The sequence below is a fragment of the Cryptotermes secundus genome, unplaced genomic scaffold, assembly GCF_002891405.2.
Source record: "Cryptotermes secundus unplaced genomic scaffold, Csec_1.0 scaffold630, whole genome shotgun sequence".
In the NCBI taxonomy this organism is placed as follows: domain Eukaryota; kingdom Metazoa; phylum Arthropoda; class Insecta; order Blattodea; family Kalotermitidae; genus Cryptotermes; species Cryptotermes secundus.
Window position 1 is genome coordinate 530,744 of NW_019720573.1, and position 24,680 is coordinate 555,423.

The following is a 24,680-nucleotide window of genomic DNA, read 5'->3' on the forward strand; positions in this document are numbered from 1 at the left end:
TCAACCCCCCAGAAATGTGTTTAAAATTCACTGGGGAAAGTTGTATATAGCTTACAAATAAGGCAAAGTTAATGCAATGAGTCTTCTGGGGCTATCCCTAAACCAGTGGACGTTTTGTGATGGGTATCAAACATATGCAGACAAATTCAGTTCTATACTTTGAACATTGGTGGCTTGTATTTTATATTCACATTGTAGTATCTGAACATATTTTTCTGCTGAATGTTCTAACTATTTTTAAGATTGTAATTATATATTTATCTCAGATTTATGTCAATAATTACAGCAAATTGTTCCATAATTTGGAACCTTTCTGCAGGTACCATGGAAATGATAGGAATAGCAAATCATAATATTGCATATCAGTTATTTGACAGATTGCTTCCTGCTATGAAGGACAGTTCTAACACGGTTTGCTTTCCCATGAACAAGTGATATAGCAGTGACCGTGTGTTTCATACCCTTACACATGGGCTTCGTGATTCCCTTGTCTGGTGATTGGCCACTGTCCTGTGGGAGAGAATTATGTACATTTTTATGGATCCCAATCTCTTAAAATTTCAACAGACTGTGATGGATAAAAAATGTCAGAATGCGTTATCCATATATAATTAGTTGCTTGTAGAACTGTAAATGGGAAAAAGGAAAGATAATAGTGACCTGATTTCTTATGGAAAGCTCCCTGGCTAAATTGGTTAATTTATCTCTAAATAGTTTTGATTCAGTCAGTACAATGACTTATGTAGGATTAAATTGTTTAAATTACATGAACCTTCATAATTTTGATGTAATTACTAAAGTGCATATGAACATGAGGAATTTCAGTCCATACTAGCTGTAAAATTCCTGTAAGAAATATCATAGTATCACATTTCAGAAGTTAACTGTACAGGTTATGTTTGTGTTACAGGAATTAGAAGCTGTGCCTGTGATATACATAACCTAGAACCATTCCGTGATTATAAATTTCGTGTACGGGTGGAGAACAAATATGGAGTCAGTGATCCTTCTCCTTTTGCTGTTACTTTCAGGTGAGTGGTGTTTATTATTGTCTTGATTAAAATGTATGATTTTTCGTTCTGATAATATTCAGCAATGCAGAAATAAATTCGTTTGATATTCTGAAGACAAGTAGAAATAGAAATTCAATAATGGGTGATGTTTTTTACTGCCTCATAATTATGCTCTTTTACTACTTGTGATGATTTCTTTCTTGAGTCCTGTATTTCACTTGTAAACTTCAAGAGAATTTTCATGATTCTCTATCATTGCCATTGTATAATTTATGACATTCTTATCTCCTTACTGCATCACTACAGTTTTTCTGAGTAACTATACCACTAATGACTTATGTAATTGTAATGTCAGTTTTATTGTGATGTAATTGCGAAGTCCAGCAAGACATGACATAAGGTGAGCTTTGTTCATCCCTTCATCAATGTAGTTTTTGGCATTGTGATTCATTGTAAATTGGTAACTTCAAAATACATTAAATGTGCATTTGTTTTGGTCTCTTTGAGCAGGTTAACAGTTCTTACTGGAATCTGAAACTAGTAAGATAGCTTGAGTCATATAAAATAGTTTTGATTTTTCCCCTGTTTTAAAACAAATTGAATTCAAAAAGTACCTCATTAATGTTTCATAAGAGAACATATTCATGTCCCTTCATCACTAAGGACTGTTTGAGCCTAAAGTTTTATTCTACCGATGCATAGTTCAGAAACTGTTGTTGACATGAGTACACTTCTGTAGAGAGAAGTTGGAGCCTGACCCACCAAAGTTCTTCCCATATCTTCAGCCAGGCATTGACTTCCGACCAGAGACGTCCCCGTACTTCCCAAAGGACTTTGATATTGAAAAGCCGCCACATGATGGATACGCTCAGGCTCCAAGGTGAGTTACAAAATGATGTTACAATTTATATTTCTTAGCTGAAGCAGGTAAGCAACAGACCAGAACAACAAGAAAGAGAATGAACAAAATCACATGCTCAATATGAAGATGTACTTCACAGCATACCGCGACTTTATTCAGAAGAGGTGTTAAAGCTTAATAGGATACTTGAAATGTGCATTCAACATGACAGATTTAATTTTCACTGTTTGCTGTAACTTCTTTATTAGAGTCCATTGCAAAACAACAATTGTTGTGTTGCGACAGACTCTAATAAATAGTTGTATATGATAACACAAGAGGATGCATGAAATGAAAATTTCCTGTAACTATTATTTTATAGTGGAACTCCTACTTATGGTGTCTTTTGGGAGCACTGAATAATACCTTAAATGGAGAAAAAATTAACTTTGATATGATTTACTTAGGATCATAAGAATTGATCTTTAAATATGGGGTAAACTTAAACTGAAAAACATTAACTGTATTTAGCAAGGTAATATAAGGTTACTTTATTGTGGATCATACTCTATGAGTAACATACAGGACTGAGATTGGATTGTATGTATCTGTAATTAAATATGATTTAATAAGTGGTACTGGTTGGCTGTTCAGTTATTTTATAAAGCCAGATAAACTGCTGAATGTGGTGGAATAGCATGCAAAGTTGATGTGATGTTGGCAGATTCCTGAGGCAAGAACATGATACTCAGTATGGCGTCAAGAATCACAACTGCAATCTATTTTGGTTTGTTTATGGCTACCCCAAACCCAAGATGACATACTACTTTAATGATGAACTCATTGAAACTGGGGGTCGATATGACACTAGCTACACAAGAAATGGTCAAGCCACTCTCTTCATTAACAGGTATGTACCTTGTATATTGGACATTTATATGGAAAATATATTTTCCCAACAAATCTCTGGATTTTCTGGCCTGCTGTAATTATGCCATGAATTTAGGATGCAAGATAAAACATCTATCATTTAACATTGAAAATTGTAAAAGTTGGGATGTTTTGCTGGTGCATGTGAAATTGCTTCTGAATTCAGCATGGCCATATTTGCTGGAATGTGTGGTAGAATTTCCACAATATTGAAGGTTCTGCAATTTCAAAATTTCCTTAGAAGATGCTGATATCTTGGACTAGAAAATTTTATGATATGAAAAACTAAAGGGTTAAAAATTAGAGGTAGGGGCTAGGATACAGAGAAACTATAATTTTAAGTAAAAGTTATATCATAATTAAAAAAATGGCAAATATATTTAATTCCTGCTACTGCTGCTACTACTACTACCACTACTACCACTACCACTACCACTACCACTGTCACCACCACTGCTGCTGCTGCTGCTGCTACTACCACTATCACTGTCACCACCACTGCTGCTGCTGCTACTGCCACCATCACCACCACTGCTGCTACTACTACTACCACCACCACTGCTATTGCTGCTGCTACTACTACTTCTACTACTTCTATTTCTGTTTACAGTAAACTCCAAGTTATGTGGTATCTTAGCCTCTGGAATTCTTGTCAAATTGTGAAAAGTTTTGAATCAAATTTACCATTTTTTAAAGTTTAAAGAGAAAATGTGATGTGCACCTGTCATGTGGTAGTCCTCGCACCTGCCACTAGCAGCTCTACCTCTCATCATCCCTCATGCAGGTGCCATTACAGCAGAGGCTGGTTGAATTGGTGATTGCTTTGCATTAGATATATTTTTCAGCCATCAATTCACTACATGCTCAGGAAGAATCCCATGCAAGAACTGAAGCAAAAATATCTTCTTGTGACTTTGTATTCAGTTCTGTAAGAGTCTGTTATGCAACTGGCAGTTTCATGTAGACGACATGCCCAATTCCTCATACGCTCTAGATGACAGAGAATGAACCATACACTGAAATTTAGTTTTTATTTTTAATTACAAGTTACTTAAATTTGTTTTAGGTCTTTTGGTATTTGAGTCATAGGAGATCTTCTATAAATACTGTGACAATAACATTTGCTTTGAAACCTTATATTAAAGAGGACAGTGAACATTGTACCCTGAAATTATAAGATAGAGACTTTCTGTTCATAAAAAGTTGTTGGATGCGTTTCCATTTTTCAGAGCTCTGGAAATGCAGTTTAAGGAGCCTCACTTTTTCTATGCCAGAGGCTGACTTGAATATATGAAAAGTCATCATTTATCTCCATTGACTCTAAGGTTCTGAAAACTAGCATCAGTTCAGGATATATCAGTTTATTGTCTTGAGTACAATAAATTTTTTAATCAATGGTGAAACATTAAAAATTAAATATTATTTCCATATGATTTAGAACTTTCACAATGACTGTATGCAAGATATCTTCTTGGAGGATCTGCCCTGTCAGAATGGAGGTAATAACCACCATTTTGAATGTTATCTTTGACTCTGCCAGCAGGGATTGATAATGGAGACAAAGACAGTGTCTGAATTATTGGATATTAACTCCACATTGACATTCGTGATCACCTGAGAATATCTAGTTGCATATATTTTCATTGAATGATGGTGCAGGGTTTATATATTTCAGGATGCTGGATCGTGATGTGGGAGCATATGAGGCAGTCGCAACCAATGAGCATGGTGAAGCTCGGCAAAAAGTGAAATTGGAAATTGCTGAATATCCAGAGTTCATCAAACGACCAGAAGAAACAGTCATCATGACAAGGAAATCTGGACGCATTGTTGCCAGAGTGACTGGGGTGCCATATCCTGAGATCAAGTGGTACAAAGACTGGCAACCCGTTGCATCCTCTAGCAGAATTAAGGTCAGGAGGGATCCATATAAATTTAGTGTTCCAAATTCTAAATTCATACATCCTAAAATCACCCCTTACACCTCTTAGTTCAGGGCCATCTTCATTGCATTATGAGGCTACAAGAAGAAATGGATTCTTTGCATTCTACATTAAACTTTACTTAATTGGAAATTATTATACCCTGTAAAGTCTACAAACTACATATCTTAAATCACTGTAATTTTATTTCCATGCTTAATGTAGGATACAATCAGTATCTCAGGCTTCATAGTGTCATATGGTAGGACACTTGGTGGATAAGGAGTTGGAAAGGATTTGGATGGAAGCAGTCATGCTAATATTAAGAAACTATGTCATAATTTACCTGGAGGGTGTGAGGAAAGCCATGAAAACTCCCAGGATACATGGAGTCCTGGCCAATATTTGAACTCAGGAAAGTCTGCAAATACAAGTGTATGGGCTCAATCAGACTGCATAGTATATAACATGAAGTTTTGTTAATTATTTCAGGAAATGTTAATATTATAAATACAACGTGGTAAGAATTTTAGAATAAGTATTTGGTTGCATTAGAGTTTGTAGACAAGAATAGGGCTGAATGTGAAACCCGTTCCAGGACTAAATAAACACTATTTGATGAAGAGAAATTTTAAAACTGGCCCATAACAAGAAAAAATACTACAAGTTTATATTGTCTCTGGCTATCACTTTTATTGGTATCTTTATCACCATTAACAGTGTTGTAAAAACAAACTGACATCAGATATTACAAAAAGAAAGAGTGAATTCGCTCAGAAATATATATTAATACTAATAAATGTTATGAAACCTAAAGAATTGGTTGCTTTTGTACTAGATGTTGTACAGAAATTTTCAAATTTTACATGCCCAGCTAACTCCATGGTACAGTACTTCTGAGCACTTGATAGTTACTTGGCAGGTCAAGGCTGTGCCATAGCTCAAGCGGTTAGTCGCTGGCTTCCCACTGCGGCGGCCCGGGTTCGATCCCAGATCTGGTCAAGTGGGGTTTGTGGTGGACAAAGTGGCACTGGGACAGGTTTTCTCCGAGTACTTCAGTTTCCCCTGCCAATCTTCGTTCCACCAATTGCTCCACAATCACCCTCGCCTATCATCTGGGGCTGGTACAATAGGCCAGAAGTGGCCACAGTACAAGGGACTTAGTCCCACCCCACTAGCAATAAAAAAATACTTGGCAAGTCAAGTGCTTCTCTGTTATGGAATATGAACATTAATTACAATGTTCATCAAGACTCACCCTATCACATGAGCTAGAAGCACCCATATTACATCTTCAACCCCAGTTTCTTTAAGATCATTTTAATATACAGGGAGATTGAGAAGTCGCGCACATCACACTAAGGAATTATATTTTGCTGGTTTAATGTGCAAACTACAAGACATACAGCACTTACAATTAATGTTTATAACCTTACATCTTAGAAATTCAAAATCAAATCATGTCTTTGCAACATATGCTCAAACTGGCTTCCCTGTTCAGCAACGCATGCACAAGCTCTTTTTACCATGTTTGAGGCCACTTTGTGGAGCACCTGTAAACTAATGCTGTTAATTNAAGAAATGGTCAAGCCACTCTCTTCATTAACAGGTATGTACCTTGTATATTGGACATTTATATGGAAAATATATTTTCCCAACAAATCTCTGGATTTTCTGGCCTGCTGTAATTATGCCATGAATTTAGGATGCAAGATAAAACATCTATCATTTAACATTGAAAATTGTAAAAGTTGGGATGTTTTGCTGGTGCATGTGAAATTGCTTCTGAATTCAGCATGGCCATATTTGCTGGAATGTGTGGTAGAATTTCCACAATATTGAAGGTTCTGCAATTTCAAAATTTCCTTAGAAGATGCTGATATCTTGGACTAGAAAATTTTATGATATGAAAAACTAAAGGGTTAAAAATTAGAGGTAGGGGCTAGGATACAGAGAAACTATAATTTTAAGTAAAAGTTATATCATAATTAAAAAAATGGCAAATATATTTCATTCCTGCTACTGCTGCTACTACTACTACCACTACTACCACTACCACTACCACTACCACTGTCACCACCACTGCTGCTGCTGCTGCTGCTACTACCACTATCACTGTCACCACCACTGCTGCTGCTGCTACTGCCACCATCACCACCACTGCTGCTACTACTACTACCACCACCACTGCTATTGCTGCTGCTACTACTACTTCTACTACTTCTATTTCTGTTTACAGTAAACTCCAAGTTATGTGGTATCTTAGCCTCTGGAATTCTTGTCAAATTGTGAAAAGTTTTGAATCAAATTTACCATTTTTTAAAGTTTAAAGAGAAAATGTGATGTGCACCTGTCATGTGGTAGTCCTCGCACCTGCCACTAGCAGCTCTACCTCTCATCATCCCTCATGCAGGTGCCATTACAGCAGAGGCTGGTTGAATTGGTGATTGCTTTGCATTAGATATATTTTTCAGCCATCAATTCACTACATGCTCAGGAAGAATCCCATGCAAGAACTGAAGCAAAAATATCTTCTTGTGACTTTGTATTCAGTTCTGTAAGAGTCTGTTATGCAACTGGCAGTTTCATGTAGACGACATGCCCAATTCCTCATACGCTCTAGATGACAGAGAATGAACCATACACTGAAATTTAGTTTTTATTTTTAATTACAAGTTACTTAAATTTGTTTTAGGTCTTTTGGTATTTGAGTCATAGGAGATCTTCTATAAATACTGTGACAATAACATTTGCTTTGAAACCTTATATTAAAGAGGACAGTGAACATTGTACCCTGAAATTATAAGATAGAGACTTTCTATTCATAAAAAGTTGTTGGATGCGTTTCCATTTTTCAGAGCTCTGGAAATGCAGTTTAAGGAGCCTCACTTTTTCTATGCCAGAGGCTGACTTGAATATATGAAAAGTCATCATTTATCTCCATTGACTCTAAGGTTCTGAAAACTAGCATCAGTTCAGGATATATCAGTTTATTGTCTTGAGTACAATAAATTTTTTAATCAATGGTGAAACATTAAAAATTAAATATTATTTCCATATGATTTAGAACTTTCACAATGACTGTATGCAAGATATCTTCTTGGAGGATCTGCCCTGTCAGAATGGAGGTAATAACCACCATTTTGAATGTTATCTTTGACTCTGCCAGCAGGGATTGATAATGGAGACAAAGACAGTGTCTGAATTATTGGATATTAACTCCACATTGACATTCGTGATCACCTGAGAATATCTAGTTGCATATATTTTCATTGAATGATGGTGCAGGGTTTATATATTTCAGGATGCTGGATCGTGATGTGGGAGCATATGAGGCAGTCGCAACCAATGAGCATGGTGAAGCTCGGCAAAAAGTGAAATTGGAAATTGCTGAATATCCAGAGTTCATCAAACGACCAGAAGAAACAGTCATCATGACAAGGAAATCTGGACGCATTGTTGCCAGAGTGACTGGGGTGCCATATCCTGAGATCAAGTGGTACAAAGACTGGCAACCCGTTGCATCCTCTAGCAGAATTAAGGTCAGGAGGGATCCATATAAATTTAGTGTTCCAAATTCTAAATTCATACATCCTAAAATCACCCCTTACACCTCTTAGTTCAGGGCCATCTTCATTGCATTATGAGGCTACAAGAAGAAATGGATTCTTTGCATTCTACATTAAACTTTACTTAATTGGAAATTATTATACCCTGTAAAGTCTACAAACTACATATCTTAAATCACTGTAATTTTATTTCCATGCTTAATGTAGGATACAATCAGTATCTCAGGCTTCATAGTGTCATATGGTAGGACACTTGGTGGATAAGGAGTTGGAAAGGATTTGGATGGAAGCAGTCATGCTAATATTAAGAAACTATGTCATAATTTACCTGGAGGGTGTGAGGAAAGCCATGAAAACTCCCAGGATACATGGAGTCCTGGCCAATATTTGAACTCAGGAAAGTCTGCAAATACAAGTGTATGGGCTCAATCAGACTGCATAGTATATAACATGAAGTTTTGTTAATTATTTCAGGAAATGTTAATATTATAAATACAACGTGGTAAGAATTTTAGAATAAGTATTTGGTTGCATTAGAGTTTGTAGACAAGAATAGGGCTGAATGTGAAACCCGTTCCAGGACTAAATAAACACTATTTGATGAAGAGAAATTTTAAAACTGGCCCATAACAAGAAAAAATACTACAAGTTTATATTGTCTCTGGCTATCACTTTTATTGGTATCTTTATCACCATTAACAGTGTTGTAAAAACAAACTGACATCAGATATTACAAAAAGAAAGAGTGAATTCGCTCAGAAATATATATTAATACTAATAAATGTTATGAAACCTAAAGAATTGGTTGCTTTTGTACTAGATGTTGTACAGAAATTTTCAAATTTTACATGCCCAGCTAACTCCATGGTACAGTACTTCTGAGCACTTGATAGTTACTTGGCAGGTCAAGGCTGTGCCATAGCTCAAGCGGTTAGTCGCTGGCTTCCCACTGCGGCGGCCCGGGTTCGATCCCAGATCTGGTCAAGTGGGGTTTGTGGTGGACAAAGTGGCACTGGGACAGGTTTTCTCCGAGTACTTCAGTTTCCCCTGCCAATCTTCGTTCCACCAATTGCTCCACAATCACCCTCGCCTATCATCTGGGGCTGGTACAATAGGCCAGAAGTGGCCACAGTACAAGGGACTTAGTCCCACCCCACTAGCAATAAAAAAATACTTGGCAAGTCAAGTGCTTCTCTGTTATGGAATATGAACATTAATTACAATGTTCATCAAGACTCACCCTATCACATGAGCTAGAAGCACCCATATTACATCTTCAACCCCAGTTTCTTTAAGATCATTTTAATATACAGGGAGATTGAGAAGTCGCGCACATCACACTAAGGAATTATATTTTGCTGGTTTAATGTGCAAACTACAAGACATACAGCACTTACAATTAATGTTTATAACCTTACATCTTAGAAATTCAAAATCAAATCATGTCTTTGCAACATATGCTCAAACTGGCTTCCCTGTTCAGCAACGCATGCACAAGCTCTTTTTACCATGTTTGAGGCCACTTTGTGGAGCACCTGTAAACTAATGCTGTTAATTGCCGTCGTAATGTTCATCTTGAGGTCATCCAGTGTATGCGAATTGTTTTTATAGACAATTCCTTTGAGGAAAAAATCTGCGGGTGACAAATCGGGTGAACACGAGGGCCACAATCCTTTTGAAATGAGACGGTCACCGAAAAACTCGCGCAAGAACTGCATGGTTTCATTAGACGCGTGACACGTGGCACCGTCTTGCTGCAACCAGCACTCACGTTCATCAACTTCAAGAAGTGCAATAAACTGTGTAATGATGTCTTGGTACACTGGACTGTTCAGTGTTGTGTCAAAGAAAATTGTGCCCACTATTTGACGACATGATACAGCACACCAGACTCCAATTTTCTGACAGAGCAAGGGCGTTTCATGTAACACATGTGGATTTTCAGATGACCAAATCCTATTGTTTTGACTGTTCACATAGCCACTAAGGTGAAACCACACTTCATCTGCAACACATGCATAAAAAGACTGGCAAAATAATGTTCCACAATGAAAACTCATTGTTCTTGAGAAAACGACGTGTCTGTCATCGAATAAACAAAGCTATACTGCAGACGTTGTATGACTTATACACAACAGATAGCGTCTCTACTTGTTGTTAGTACTTCTACTGTACCATCTGGTGGTAGGAGATATAATTATAATAACTGCAATACAATTTATAACAACTTCTAGTTTGATGTGTGTGACTTCTTGATCTCCCTGTAACTTCCCATTATTCCTAGACTTGTTGAATGGCCTTATTCGTTGAGGTTCCCTAACAAAAATTTAATTTGTTTCAATTCCCCTATATATGCTACATGTCCAATGCAGTAGGATTTATAAACATGCCTCTGTTTGTTGCGCTGTAACACTTGCTATGCTTTCTGGTAAAATATCCTGGCTGAATATTTCTTTCTTGAAAACAGATCCAGTTTATTGAGCCAGACACCTGCATCCTGGTGATCAATGATGCTATAAACAAAGATGAGGGCCTGTATAGTCTGAGTGCCCGCAACATTGCGGGAACAGTGTCTTCCAGTGTGATGGTGCATGTAGAGGAGAGTGAACAAGAATATGGTTACCTTACATACAGCAAAGGGCGCAACATCAAGCCCAAGAGTAAACCGTTTGAGGAACAGTATGACATTGGTGATGAGCTGGGCAGAGGTACCCAGGGGGTGACATACCATGCCGTGGAGAGGCTGACTGGTAATGCAGTTCTTTCAGTCATCTCCTTGTCATTATATTTCCCACAAGTGCCCTCAGTCTTCCTGTTAAAGTCATCACAACACAACTTTCAGGAGAGCAATAACTAATTCTTCAGAAATTATCCCCAGTTAGAAATTTAAATATGCCCTTATTTTCATTATCATTACTGTTTGCACTGCATTAGCTGATTTTTAAGGGTAGATTTTTCTAATTGGAGTGGGTTCCATTTTTCAGTCCTCAAATGATGGTAGGTTACTGGGAGAATTTCCATATTCGGTGCATAGTCGCTACATAAAACAAAACTTTCTTTGTAAGATTTGAGGCTTTTACGGCTGTGACTATGAAGAAAGCAGTCTTCTGGGATTTGGAACCGTGTTTATGTGATGTTAACCGACATTTCGGAGGAACGTATGGCCTCCATCTTCAGGGTAGAAGGAAAAATATAAATCTGCAAGTGGATGGAGATGGAAGATGGAGGCGATACGTTGCTCCGAAATGTCGGTTAACACCACGTATACACGGTGCCAAATCCCAGAAGACTGCTTTCTTCAAAACTTGCTTTCACATCATGATCAGAAGAAGACAGTGTCTCAGCAGAGTAGTTGCCTGTTTGAAAATCTGAGTTTATAACTAAAATTCTGTTTCTGACTTGACTTCTTGTCCACAAAATTGTTCCTCTTGATATTTATTTCTATAAATATAACTGTAATCTGCTTGTTACATGAGATTCTGCATGTATCATGAATACAAAAATAATGTTCCTCAAATAATGGTTTCTCTGAAGCATTTAATATATTTGAGGACTAACTATGAAGTTATAATTTCCAAAAACTGTTAGAAATACAAAACCAGTGTGTTTGCTAGGCCAATTAATTGTAAGTGTTACTCCATTGTTGCATCACTGTTTTTTGTGCTGTAATGTAGCAAAGAGTGTCTTCTCTGATTAAACTCTTTCGACTTTCAAAGGACATGCCACCATGTGTTGCTACTATAGTTGTAATACAGGGTGTTGTATTTTTCAGGTCGTAACTATGCAGCAAAAATCATGCATGGAAAATCTGATCTGCGCCCATTTATGAACAATGAACTGGAGTACCTGAATTTGCTGAACCACCCCAAGATCATACGTCTGCATGATGCATATGAGACTAACCGCACTCTCACCCTCATCACAGAACTGTATCCTTCAGTACATGAAGTGGTTTCTGCAGACATAATATTTATATCATTGTGTACTGTGTTTCTCAGGAAACAAGTGTTTTGAGAAAACAATTTTCTGAGTTAATTACTCTTATGTTCCAGTAGCTTATGAGTGTAAGGGAATCATATTTATGGTAATTTGTTGCTGAGATAACCTGGACTGCTGACTTCAGCATAGTAATAGTATTGTCACGATTTTATGGAGTGACTATATACAGGGTTTGGTTTGGTAATTGGATTTGTTGAACACTTACAGGATCATAATTACAAGTAACAATAGCGCTATCACTAATTCACACACAATTCTGCAGTTCACTACAACGTTTACTAAGTCTTCTCAGCCTGCTGTGTTTTCACCAGTCGTTGTGTGGTGACCCTCTATTTCTGTGCTCGTGTTCTTACTGGCTGGTGACTCTACCACAACTAACTCATTGCTCCAGTTGTGTAGCTCCCAGGCTGGAAGCAGTCACACAAACCTGCTACTCTTCTTGCTACCATCTGAAAACTCCTCTCTGGCAGCTGGCCCTTGTTATATAGCCTCAGCACAGACCGCACTGAGAACATTGCTTACAACAGCTCTTCTGTTGTGAACATGCCTTTTGCAGCTATTACCTAGCAACTACCGTTGTTTACAGAGCCATTATTTAGCAATGGCTGTTGTATAGTGCTTATTTCGCGATCGTTGCCTAGCGATGGGTCTACATGCTGCGATATAATGATTATGAAGTGAGGAAATCTGGAACATGGATATACACAAATTCTTACAGTTTCCAGATAGTGTAACTACTGCAATGCCACCATACCAACTGCATTTATAACAGATTTGGCAGCAAGATTGCTTTATGTGAAAGCATTCATTATTGGGAGACCTGTTCTTGCTGAATGCTTAATGTTAAATCTGTATTACAAAGCTCAAGAATGGAATTGTATTTTTGGTTTTAGATGTCACAAGAAGAAACTCTGAATTTTTCATTTATCGTATAAGCTTGGGTTGAGATTCTGGGTCAATGCAGAGTTCTTTGTGAGACCTGATTGTTGGCTCCTTAACCACAACTTATGCTAACAGAGCTAGTGGAGGAGAACTGCTGGATAACTTGACAAAGCAGACATATATAACTGAGACGGATATCGCTGGCTATATTCGTCAGGTGCTGTGGGGACTAGAACATATGCATAGCCAGAACATTGCACACCTTGGTCTTACAGTAAGTGACTGAACTTACATTATTGGCCACTAGACTGTGTTTGAATTTATGTACATCTAGTTTGAACAAACATTTACAGTGACGATTAAAAAGGATGTTTGAGGAGCTAGGTTAACATTATCAAATTTTAAATTGAGTAACGAAGAAGAATGCTAACCTAAGAAGAAAGTAGTAATGAAAGGCTGAGGAGTTGATATAATGAGAAGCTTCATAGTTTAAACTCTTTCCTAAATATTATTTAGGTGATAAAATTAAGGAGAATGTGGTGCACAGATCATGTAGACGTCTAGGTGAGAAGTGAAATTCATACAGAAATTTAGTTGAAAACCCTGAAAAGAAGAGCCCACTATGGAAAACAGATGTTAACGAATATATTGTTGTGTGTAAGGTGGTATGTGCAACGAAAATGATTGATTCTAGTTTGGATGATTGGATTTATTAGTCCCTTGGTTACAGTCTCTCTTAATCACATTCAAATACAGCACTATCACTGATTTACACACACACACACACACACAGGTCCTCTCCTGGTACCACAACTAAAACACAGGAACTATAACAGTCTCACTGAATCACACACTTCAAGTATTGCACATGAATGAATCCTTCTAATCACACTTTAAATCTTAACAGGTTGACAAACTTTCCATGGCTATCTTCTACTGAGAACTCAGAACTGCACTTCAAACTGAAAACTGCTTTATCTGTAACTGTCATTATATAGCCTCTGCACCAACACAGTCCTGTTGTTGCATCAAGAAGACCACAGAGAAACGACTCACATGATAGATACCTCGCCAGTCCATTGGTGTGCTGACTGTTGCGTAGCAGCGAGCTATAAACATTCGTCCTGTTGTTGAGTGAGCTTAAGCAAGAAGGTGTTGCCTAGCTATACACGTTACAGTATAATATTAAAATGGATCGCAAAGAAATAGGATATGAAGGTGTGGACCGAATTCATCTGGCTCATGTTAAGGACCAGTGGGGCACCTGCAGACAGTAATGAATTTTGGATATTCATCCTTAAAACCTAAGTGTCTCTGAAATTATAAAAATTAAAATATTGTATTTGAGCACAATATATCTTTACAGATTGGAGACCTGCTTATTTCACATCCTGGTGGAGATGATTTGAAAATATGTGACTTTGGCCTATCAAGAAGGATAGCATTTGGCAAGCTTGCTGCTCTAGATTATGGTAAAATGAATTTATAGATTATGCTATCTTGAGAAAATAAAATCAGGTTATGCATGCTTTTAGTTAACATTAATTGCTGAATGGGATAATGTTCTTCACTATGTAGTATGCTGGACGTGAAAGGTTATGACTCCTGCTGCGTGTGACCCATACAGAACAGCAGAGAAACAGTTGACTTCTTTCAGTTAATGTAGAGTCGGTGGGAGGCTGAGGTATCAAACTGCAAGGGGAGTTCCAATTGTGATCTCCTGGCTTCTCACCATGTATTAGTTTGGTGGGTGTTTACCAACGGTTGAGCAATGTGTTGCCTCCGTCCTTAGTATACACCTTTACACTGAAGATGGAGGCAGCACATTCTCCAAAATGGTACACAATATTATAAACCAGGAGACCGCAGCTTAAATCTTACCACTCTGAGGCACTAAAATGATATATACTGTGTGTCAGCAATATCAGACTGCAAGGCCTTGTTTATTTCTTGTGAAGTTAAAACTTTAGATTTGGGGTCTAACAAAATCCAAGTTTTATATACTTAGAGAACAGGAATTGGAAATTCAGTGTTTCTGCTTAAGAATGCTTCAAATTGCGTAGACTGGTAACTAATAAGGATTTAGTTGAGCAATGAAAATGTTAGGATATTTTGAATGGAATACAGCAAAAAATTGCCGTTCTGTATGTATCTTTAAAGGATTCATGGAATAATTCTGAAAATGCTGACTGAGCTCTTGTGGTGGGGTCTGTAAACCTAATCGTTAGTGCCACTTTGAAATTACATAAATTGTGGTCAAACTTGGTAAGAACGTTTTATTAATCCAAAAGAGGGAAAAGATAAGTTTTGCACGTTGCACCATTGATCAGTATTCTCTTTGAGGACTGTAATGATTTCATTGCAAGTTACTCTCTGATGCAGCAAGTATAAAGTCACCTAGTTTTGGTTTTAAGTGATCTCATATTTTGTTAATGTCCAGATCTGTATTTGGATGAGTGTTACTGAATGTAACATAGACACTATAAGTATAAAAAATGAAGGAACTTCCTTTGTTTTAATACCACAACCATCCTGAGATATCATTTCTCTCTCACTGGAGAAACCTGTTGCAGCCCTATACTGTGTGTGTGTGTGTGTGTTGTTTTTTTTTGTTAGTGGGGTGGGACTAAGTCCCTTGTACTGCAGCCACTTCTGGCCTATTGTACCAGCCCTAGATGATAGGTGAGGGTGATTGTGGAGCAATTGGTGGAATGAAGATTGGCAGGGGAAACTGAAGTATTCGGAGAAAACCTGCCCCAGCGCCAATTTGTCCACCACAAATCCCACTTGACCAGACCCAGGATCGAACCCGAGCCACCGCGGTAGGAAGCCAGCCACTAACCGCTTGAGCTATGGTGCGGCCATACTGTGTGCTTACTGCTTAGTGTGACCTGGCATTATCATTCTATAAACAGTATGAGATTTACACTGCACAAGCTGCATAACACTCAATTCCATTTCAAGTTGGTGACATGTTTGTCATAGACTGACTCAAATTATGAGTGGAGATCAGCTCATCCTTCATTTTATGCAGTAGTTTCCATCAGTAATATATATCTCATTTTTTATAATAGGAGAGCCTCATATTTAGTTGTCAATAAGAAATTCCTGAAATAACCACAGAGGCAGGAAAAACATTAAATAGGATGACATGAATCCTATGTCCAAGGCACATATTTTGATCTGAGACTCCTTAGTCCCATGCTTCTAGCATCCCCTCGGCTCCCTCTACAGCCCTGGACATTAGCAACGAACTGTTATGTTAGTTCACATCAGATATAGTATCAGCATTTGGGATGCAAAAAGAAAAACATTTACAAGAATTTATGCTTCATGCACTTTTTGGCGTTCATGTGGCTCATATGCTTTTTTCAACACAGTGTGGCATAAGAGTTTTGGATGTAGTTCCAGAAAGGCACTTGCTGTTCTTATTATATTGCAGGCATGCCAGAATTTGTGGCTCCTGAAGTTGTTAATGGAGATGGAGTGGGGCTGGGGGCAGACTTATGGTCTGTTGGTGTTATTACATACCTGCTGCTTTCTGGTCACTCTCCCTTCAGAGGGCCCAATGACCGGGAGACACTGACTCGTGTCAAGGAGGGGAAATATGATTTGAGATTCGAGTGGTTTTCTGGCATCTCTGCTGAAGCCAAAGACTTCATCCAGAAATTGCTGGTGTACAATGCAGATGGCAGGTCAGTAGATTATGATATATGAGATTTCAACAGAGTGTTGCTCTCTGCCCTCTAGCGCATTAAAATTCTTGAGATTGAACCTCTCCATATGTACTCTGTGTGTTGTTTGTTTACTCACTGCCAGTGTTTCCCTAACCTTTGTCACCACCAGGCAATGGTCAGTATCACAGTCTGCTGCCCTGAATGATCAACCATCCGGTATACTTGAATGCTGTCTCCTGTCTATCAAAATATGGTCAATCTGGTTGTGTGTCTTCCCATCAGGAAATGTCCTAATAAATTTATGAATGTTATGATGTGGTTACGTTGTACTTTTGACAGTAAGATTCTTGGTTCCGACAAAGTTTACTACTCTGACTCTATTATCATTACTACTTTTGTGTAAACTCTCATTCACAGTTGTTGGTTTGAAAATGTCTTTCCTACCTAGTTTGGTATTGAAATCTCATAACAGAATTTTCATATGGTACTTCAGGGATTTATCAAATAAATGTTCTAGTTCTTCTTAGAACCTGTTCTTTATATCATCAGTTTTATCTTCCGTTGGGGCGTGAACATTCGGAATGATAATATCACACCAGTGACCTCTTAGTATTATGTATGACATCCTATCACCAACAAACTCTACTCTCTTAACTGCTGAAATGATTATTTTATCATAATTTGTACCACTGAGAAAGTAACAAATCATACCCACCATTATGTTATTTACAGGATGGATGTGAAGACTGCACTGAAACATCCCTGGCTACAAGTTGCAGACAAGATTCCAGTGGACCAATACAAGATTGGCACAGAGAACCTCAAAAATTACTACAATCGCTACCGGTAATTTAACACTTACGAACAAGGAAGTGTGATAATGTGCAGTGCTATGGAGCAGATAATTTAAAAGCCTGGGATTCTTCTAGAAGATGCAGTTTAATTCTACATTTATCTATATATGCACCCTCTTTTTCATAATTCATACTTAATAATTCTTTAGAGATGATTCATTGCAGTGAAATGCGTTCTGAATATTTCAGTACATATTAGTTACTGATATCATTTCACCAAATATTTGCATGTTTTACTATTTTAAAATGTAAGGGAGTTTTAAAATATTGAAATATAGCAGTATATATTAGTAGTAGTATATAATTGAAGAGATTTGACACTAGAAAATTAGTCACACGAAAGAGACAACTTGTGACATTGGAATCATTCTTCCTAGAAACATGACATAATATGTTTGAATTAATCTGCTTTTATTGCTTTAATTTCCTGTCTCCCAAACATAGTCAGTAGCCTAAACTAAGTGTCCATATCATGGCACACATTTCAAAGTCTGGTAGACATGGACTGGAATTCAAGCACCCAATGTAAATTTCCCTTCATACCATCAGAAATTTTCATACGTCATATGGTTTGATAGCACTTAAAATTATTTTTCAGTGTCCACAAGAGCAAAATTATCTTGTGCCATAAACCAGACATCATACAAGTTTTTCTTGGAAGTATTTATGTCTCTTTGTCCCATAATGAGCTATGACAAAATGGAAGAGAAATTTGTTCATATGATTTGTATGTTTTATGGGAAACATTGTTGCTGTTTATTTCATTTATTGACGCTCTTAGCATCTCAAAGTATATAGTGTCATACGATGAGATGATTAAGTAAACAGAGAATTGAAAAGGATGCGGAAGGACGCGGTCCTGACATAAGTTTAGTTACTGTTAGTTCCTCAGAACTCTAGCCATGGTAGAGGGGTCATACCATCTCTTGCGGGGCTGGGGAAGCAGTCTTATCAGCTTACGTCAGCGTGGGTACTACCAGTTTTGAATGTAGCATCTTGGAGTGTGGTCAGGTGTATAGTGCATTGTGTTGCTTGTTAGTTGGTACCAGTCATGTGACTGTATTATGTGGTGTTCATGTCACTGTCATGGCACACCGACAATCGCATGGAACAATTCATAGTGAGGCCACGGAAGTAATAGCTAATGTTTTCCGCTCAGTGAGTAGCTCTGAACATCACCACGGCAAGCGTACAGCTTCGTGTGCTCCACAACAGCGTCTACCTTTCCGCTTGGCTAAAGTTACGAGGCACTAACTATACTGTAGCCTCATTTGCCTGGAAAAACTAAGTGAAACTGCAGAAACCTCAGTCATGACAGTCAGTGTCCAGTCTGAGCATTGCTGTGTGCCATAATATAATTTTCATAACTTCCAGTGCATGATGCATGTATTCTTTTATTCATATATTGGCCCATTGCAAGGGTTTTGCTTGTTGTGAGAAAAGCTATTTCTGCATTAAGCACCTTCCAATTTAAAGTGCTGCTGCCAATACTCAAATGGTTAAATATCTGTTCTGCTGATTTATTTTATCCGTCTTCTAGTGCATACATTTATTTATCCCCTCCTTTCACTCTCACTACATGTTTCGGCACCAATGTGCCATCTTCAGGTGCTGATCCAATCCACGACAAACTAATTCATTGCATGCCTTGTCTTTACATACTAAAATAACTAAAATATATATTTATCATATATACTGACAAATGTCAAGTGTTAAAATACTAAAACTGTACAGCATATTTCTTTCCTACGTCGTGTTTCATTACGCGAGTCACGTCTATCATCCTCTGTTGGAGCACTCTCTCTTTCACTATCGTGTATCTGTAACATGAATTTGTTATTCATTAATACCGCGTTCTGCAGCCTATCTATTACTTGTGGTATTATGATTTTAATGTTTAATACTCACTGTGCTCTGTGTTGCGTCTCGCTCCTGTGACTGCGTGTGTTATACTGCTGGACCTGCTGGGTATGTGTGTGTGTGCTGTCTTCGTTTTGAGTGAGTTATGATGTTGTGGGCGTAGTTGTGGTGGGGGTACTTGGTGGGGTGTTGTTATGTTGTTCTGTGTAGATGTTGCTTAATTCGTGGTATATTGGGTTATTTATTTCTTTATTTATATTGTTCATGTGTGTGTTTTTCTTTGTCGTTCTATATATATGGTAGTTCTCCAATGTGTTCAAGTATTGCCCCTTCCTACCTGTTGCTATGATATCCATAGTGTTTTCTATAGTACCATATGCATGTCCTGTGTTTAATATGTGTTCCGAGTATCCTGTATTGCTGTTATTGTGTCTTATGTCATGTATGTGTTCTTTATATCTGGTATTAAATTTCCTCCCGGTTTGTCCTATATATTCCTTGGGGCAATCTAGGCATTTCATACTATATATGCCGCTATTGTTATATTTATTTATTTCTGGTCTTGATTTTAGTATATGTTGTAAATTGTTCTTAGTTCTAAATGCTATTTTTAATTTTGTGTCTCGAAATAATTTTGTGATATTTCTTGTTTCTTTACCTATATATGTGAATGTTGCCCATTTCGTTTTTGTTTTTTGTTCTTCTGAATCCTCTGTGATGTTCTGCTGTTTTGCAATGTTTTGTTTTCTGTTATTTGTAGTTAGTTTTGTAATTATATCTGTGTTGTACTTGTTATTTATGAGTATGTTGTTTATAGTTTCCATCTCATTATCTTTTGCTACTCTGGTGATGGGGTAGTTATGTACTCGATCTATGAGGTATTTAATACCAGATATTTTGTGTTCATGTGGGTGACATGAGTCACTTGGTATTATTATGTCCGTTGCAGTGTGTTTTCTGTGGATTGAGAATTGTAACTTTTCCATTTCTCTATATATTTCTATATCTAAGAAATTTATAGATCTATGGTTCTCTTTCTCTATTGTGAATTTTATAGTTGGCTGCAGTTTATTAAATTCCACAATCATGTTGTCGATATTTGTTTTGTTTATATCGTACAGTATTAGTATGTCGTCAACATATCTGAAATATCCAATTATTTTCTGATTTTTTAATATGTTGTATATTTGTGTGTGCTCCATGTTCTGGATATATATTTCTGCTAATATTGCAGATGTTGGAGCTCCCATAGCTAAACCATCTGTTTGTTTGTAATATTTATTTTCATACTGAAAATAATTTTGGTCTAGTATAGTATTCAATATGCACATAATTTCTCTTTGTGTATTTACGTCTGTATTATGATTGTGTTGTAGTATGTTTTTGGTTATGTTCAATATGTTTTTCTTAGGTATGTTTGTATACATGTTCTCTATATCAAATGAACATAATCTTATATTTTCATTTATTTATTATTTGGATCAGCACCTGAAGATGGCACATTGGTGCCGAAACATGTAGTGAGAGTGAAAGGAGGGGATAAATAAATGTATGCACTAGAAGACGGATAAAATAAATCATGGACTTAAATCAGTGCAACAGGACGCTAAAATATAACATTATCTGTTCTGCATTACTCTTTCTAGTACTGAACTCCTGTCCCATTAGCATTGGATGTGAATAACATGACACTGGAGCAGATAAGATATTCATAGTGATATATTTCATTATGAACATCAGCTTCTTGAAGTGTGTTTATAATGACAAAATTTGCTGTGTTATGTAATGTTATTTAAAAAATAAAATTTCTGTGATAAACAGTTACTTAATTTATTACTATAGAGATGAATAATAGGTCGTAGAATAATCAACAAAGAAAGGGCAGGTTCTTTAGCACCAAGCAAGATTACAGTTTGTTGAATTAAAATTGATACGTCTTCCACTAGCCCTTATGCTCTTGACATTGTGTTTAATTTTGTGTAATATTTTTAGCATAATAGATAAAGGACTGTTTGCATGTGAAACAGCAGAAGACCTCTAACCCTCAAAGGGTTAAAAGAAGGTGAGTAAGTAAGAAAGTAACCCACAATACTACTTTTCTAAAAGGAAATATAAGTAACAATTTTAGTACTTTTTTTCATTTTCAGGGATTGGTATCACAACGCATCTTGTCGAACATGGTTCAGAAGAAGACCGCTGAGTGGTGCTTTCACTCATCCTTCCAAAATGGTTTACCCACCAGGACACATATACACACCAGAACCAACACCTGAACCCACACCCAAGGAACCAAAGGAGCCTAGGACATGGGAAGCCCAGCTGCCACCAAGGCCACCACTTGATTATGAAATTGGCAGTGTAAAATCAGAGAGTCAGTAAGTGAACTGACATATTTAAATCTCTGATGATAATTCAAAGCCAGGCAAGAAATATGAAGCAAGGAGCTCAGATTGGAATATATTAAAAGTGTTGCTGCGCTGATATGATTTAGGATTTAGAACAGTTTCCCTTCATAATGGTCTTTTAAAAGAACCATCTTACAATGTGGACATTGCTGAGAAACCTCTGTTATAAATCCAAATGTATTTGTTATGTAAGATCTAAAAGTTTGTGATGATGGTATATTGCTACAAGTGCTATGTTTTTGGACATTATCCATCGTCTTGTCTATTTTCTAAAAAACCACCCCATTTCTTTTTGAAAACACATTTCGGGGACTCCGAAACGTTGTGTTTTCAAAAAGAAATGGGACGGTTTTTTAGAAAATATAAAAGATGATGGATAATGTCCAAAAACATAACACTTGTAGTATTGTACAGTATTTATCATTACTCTGTTGCATTCGTGTAGCATTGCACTCTATATGAATAGTGAATAGTTGTATTCAAAGTTCACCTGCAGTTCAGTCAATGTAGTGACTCTTCTACATGCTGGATAGCCAAGGAATCAGGGTTCAATTCCCAGCAGAAGCAAGAGATTTTCTCCTCTCCACAGTGGTCAAACTGACCGGTGTCCACCCAACCACTTATTCAATGGGTACATTATTTTGGGACATCTCACCTCCATCTAGTGCCGAAGTTGTACCTCAACACCTCCATATTTTCTCATGGTCTGATGCTTAATAAAGCATGGGAATAGCTTCCTCCTTTGCCTACAGCTATTGCAAGTAATATTACTTTTATTATTGTCAAATCAAGAAATGTGAGCGCGTTCATGCATGCGTACATGTGTGTAAAAAGGAATATGCAGTTCATAGAAAGAGTTTTATATCTTAGATGAATGAGAATTTATCTCTTCAAATTCTTATCTATCATTTCATCATAATAGTGAGACTGAACAAACTGCAGTTTCCTTTACAGAAGTGAGCAGCAGCAGGACAGTTTGGAACCAGATAGTGATGTGATGCACACAGTGCATATATACATATTATGCAGATCTAATTGCTATTCTGCTTAGATTTGCCCATTAATAATTTTTAGTATATGCACCAGAAGTTACTCTACTCTAGCCACAAAATCCTGTAAAATGTGAACTATATGAAGTGATCCGTTGGAAAATTTTCACCTCAATATGCCATCCTGAATGCTCATTGAGATTGATGATGGATGCAGTCTACACAGATAAATGTCTTAGAAGAAACATCTGTACACATGTTGAAAATTTTAGTAAAAAGGTACATCAGCTTTGTATGGAGTTTGTAAGAAAGGAAGAAGGTTTTAAGTTGGTGTTACTTACAGCTATCAGTATGGGCCTGACACATACCTCCTGCAGTTGCGTGATGTTGATTTCCCCGTGAGATTGCGGGAGTACATGAAAGTGGCAGCCAACAGGGGTCCAGTTGTCGGAGCCCATGACAACATTGACTGGAGGGTGTGTATCACTATCCTGTGCTTCTCAGGAATTGTTTTATGATTTATTTTGTAACATGAGAGTGTGTAGTCAATAGTACCAAGTGGTAGGTTGATTGATGAGATGGATAGACTTGGAAGAAATTAATTATGACTGACAAAGACACTATCCCATTGTTTGCCTCGAAGGATTGAAGAACACCAAGATGAACATCAGTCAGGATAGCTAGTGTCTCATTCAAAAGTCAAACTCGTCACCTCCGGGATACTAATCTAGAGTGTTACAGCTACACTGACAAATGTGCTCAGAAGTCGTTATGTTTTCCCACAGAAGCATAAAGAAAAGTAATTTTGTCACTATAAGAGTCTCATTCTTTGTCTTTCATTGAAAGCTGCGTGTGAATATGTTTAATGTCCTGAACTGTCCTGTCATATGACGTGGATAATTTAATGCAGTGTTTCTTTTCCATAAAGAAATCAGATAATATTATATATAGTCTTTATATACCTCAGTTTACAATTATGTTATATATTTTATGATATATTCAATTGTGTAAGCATACCATACTTGTGAAAATTTGTTGTGTACCATTCAATACCATGAAAGGATAATTTTGTTTTTTTATTTCTTTTTTAGTATTCTTTTGCAGTTCTGTAAAATTGTTTTACATCAACCTTCTCCTTTCCTGCAATTGTATTTATAGGCATAAAACTAAAATCCAACAGACTGTATATTAGTTAAGTGTGCTGAAAACCAGCATATGTCACATGCATTTGGCATCACAGATGGGATGATTGATCTGCGTATCGTTTACCTTCCCAGTTTTGGTCTCAACTTTGCATAAAAAGATCAACCTATACTTTCATAAATATGGTAAATTGCATGAAAATATGCCAGTATGAAGATAACCATGCATAACATTAATCATTTTCATAAAGATTTATTCAGCCTGTATACATCAAAATTTGTCATACACGTTTATATTGTGACGTGTTTTGCCACTGAAGACGCGGTTCAGATTGTTAATTGGTTTATTTAACAACCTACAAGGCGTAACTGCAATTGATTATAACACTCTTGCGGGTTTAGACAATTTACAAACCCTACACACTAATGTATTCACTCTATCTTCAGTAGTATTCACGTATTTATAACACTCCCAGTATAACTGTACTACAGCACACACAGTCTTGAAGTCACACAGTAAGTCTTCACTGGCTGACTTCTCGGTTACCGCATACTATCACTGATTACCATGTGTTCGGTTCTTCCTGCAACTGCTGC

General features: G+C 37.1%; 1 protein-coding gene across 8 annotated transcripts in view; it reads left to right on the top strand.

Annotated features, from left to right (window-relative positions):
* The window catches only part of LOC111869356 (obscurin), a 228,833-nt gene that overhangs the window by 189,013 nt on the left and 15,140 nt on the right, over nucleotides 1–24,680 (top strand). For all 8 annotated transcript variants that reach the window (XR_004513565.1, XR_004513564.1, XM_033753466.1 and 5 more), the window contains 12 exons: nucleotides 911–1,031; nucleotides 1,753–1,893; nucleotides 2,579–2,764; nucleotides 4,460–4,697; nucleotides 10,743–11,025; nucleotides 12,048–12,204; nucleotides 13,292–13,430; nucleotides 14,523–14,628; nucleotides 16,599–16,851; nucleotides 17,566–17,679; nucleotides 21,695–21,922; nucleotides 23,285–23,417. Coding sequence is in view for 6 of the 8 variants with exons in the window: in XM_033753466.1 (XP_033609357.1) it covers nucleotides 911–1,031; nucleotides 1,753–1,893; nucleotides 2,579–2,764; nucleotides 4,460–4,697; nucleotides 10,743–11,025; nucleotides 12,048–12,204; nucleotides 13,292–13,430; nucleotides 14,523–14,628; nucleotides 16,599–16,851; nucleotides 17,566–17,679; nucleotides 21,695–21,922; nucleotides 23,285–23,417 (2,099 nt within the window). In the remaining 2 variants the exon portion in view is untranslated. The remainder of the gene's footprint in view (nucleotides 1–910; nucleotides 1,032–1,752; nucleotides 1,894–2,578; nucleotides 2,765–4,459; nucleotides 4,698–10,742; nucleotides 11,026–12,047; nucleotides 12,205–13,291; nucleotides 13,431–14,522; nucleotides 14,629–16,598; nucleotides 16,852–17,565; nucleotides 17,680–21,694; nucleotides 21,923–23,284; nucleotides 23,418–24,680) is intronic.